This window comes from Panthera onca, chromosome X, assembly GCF_046562875.1.
Source record: "Panthera onca isolate mPanOnc1 chromosome X, mPanOnc1 haplotype 2, whole genome shotgun sequence".
Taxonomy (NCBI): Eukaryota; Metazoa; Chordata; class Mammalia; order Carnivora; family Felidae; genus Panthera; species Panthera onca.
The window spans coordinates 73,000,628-73,001,776 of NC_138357.1; the positions used below are offsets into that span (position 1 = coordinate 73,000,628).

Here is a 1,149-nt window from a genome sequence, read left to right on the forward strand (position 1 = left end):
TTATCTTTAGCATATGTGACAGAAATAAATTTGTCTTTTGTTCTGGAGGGGGATGCAATCTATATTCCCAGGCTGTTCACTGTATGAATACCCTTGAAAAGATAGAGTACAGTCAATGCCTCTACTCACAAGACATGCAGAGATTTATGGAGAACTATTTCCTAAGAGTTCTAATGGCCACTCAAGTTTGGGAATCATTGCCCCAGAATGACTCAGCCATATCTACAGAGCTACCTTCATATGCCCAAGCCTGTTAGGTCTTGGCAAATATTCTACCCTTCTCTGCTCCTCTCAGCTTAACCCAGCCTCTCTCCTCTAGCCATGTTTCTGTAAGTCATGCTATTCTCTTCAAGGTAATCTTTTGCTCTGGAAAATAAACTCACAAGCTTGCTCTGAGGCAACAGGGGCTCCCACTAAAGGATTTGTTTGAAGAAGTAGGAAAGTACCTGGAAGGAAAACACATAACAGTGAAAAAAGAGTGCAAACATTTGTTAAGAAAACAGCTATTTATTGAGTACATATTGTGTCCTAGAACTGTGCTGGGCACTGGGGATATCAAGATTCATTCATGACTCTGCAGTGGCCACTGCGTAAACCAGGCTTCACTCGTAGCAAGCCTTGCTCTGTTTCTTCTGCAACCATATCTGACAAATCCGATATGGCTGAGATTGAGTAATTTGATAAGTCAAAATTGAAACATAGGAAAAAATTCATTGCCTTCAAAAGAAACGATTGAACGAGAGAAGCAAGCAGGCAAATCCTATTGAGATGTGTGCCACCAATATGCGCTGTACATTACACAGGTATGGCCTTCTTTTTATTTATTTTATATTTTATTTTATTTTATTTTATTTTTTTAACTGTTTAACTTTGTAAGATCCAAAGAGGTTGGATTACGTTTAAATGACCGTGCTGCCCCTTTTCACACCAAAGAATCAAGAACTACTGACAATGAAGACTGCTCCTGCCTCTCCCATCTGCCTGTCTGGCTGGCAGGGAAAGAAAACTTGCATGTTGGTGAAGGAAGAAGCTGGGTGGGACAGCAGTAAATCTAGACTAGAAACCAAGCTGGTCCAAGGTATCCTTAAGCCTGCAAAATGCAGTTTAATTAGAGTGCCATTTTTTTTGTTCGAATGATTTTAATTATTA

General features: G+C 39.8%; 1 protein-coding gene across 1 annotated transcript; it reads left to right on the forward strand.

The window, feature by feature from the left end:
- The first annotated feature begins 568 nt into the window (after positions 1–568).
- LOC145713777 (thymosin beta-4-like) lies at positions 569–767 on the forward strand. Its single transcript, XM_081792615.1, is given in 2 exon segments — positions 569–702; positions 704–767. Coding segments are annotated over 2 exon segments (198 nt in total).
- The last annotated feature ends 382 nt before the right edge of the window (positions 768–1,149 follow it).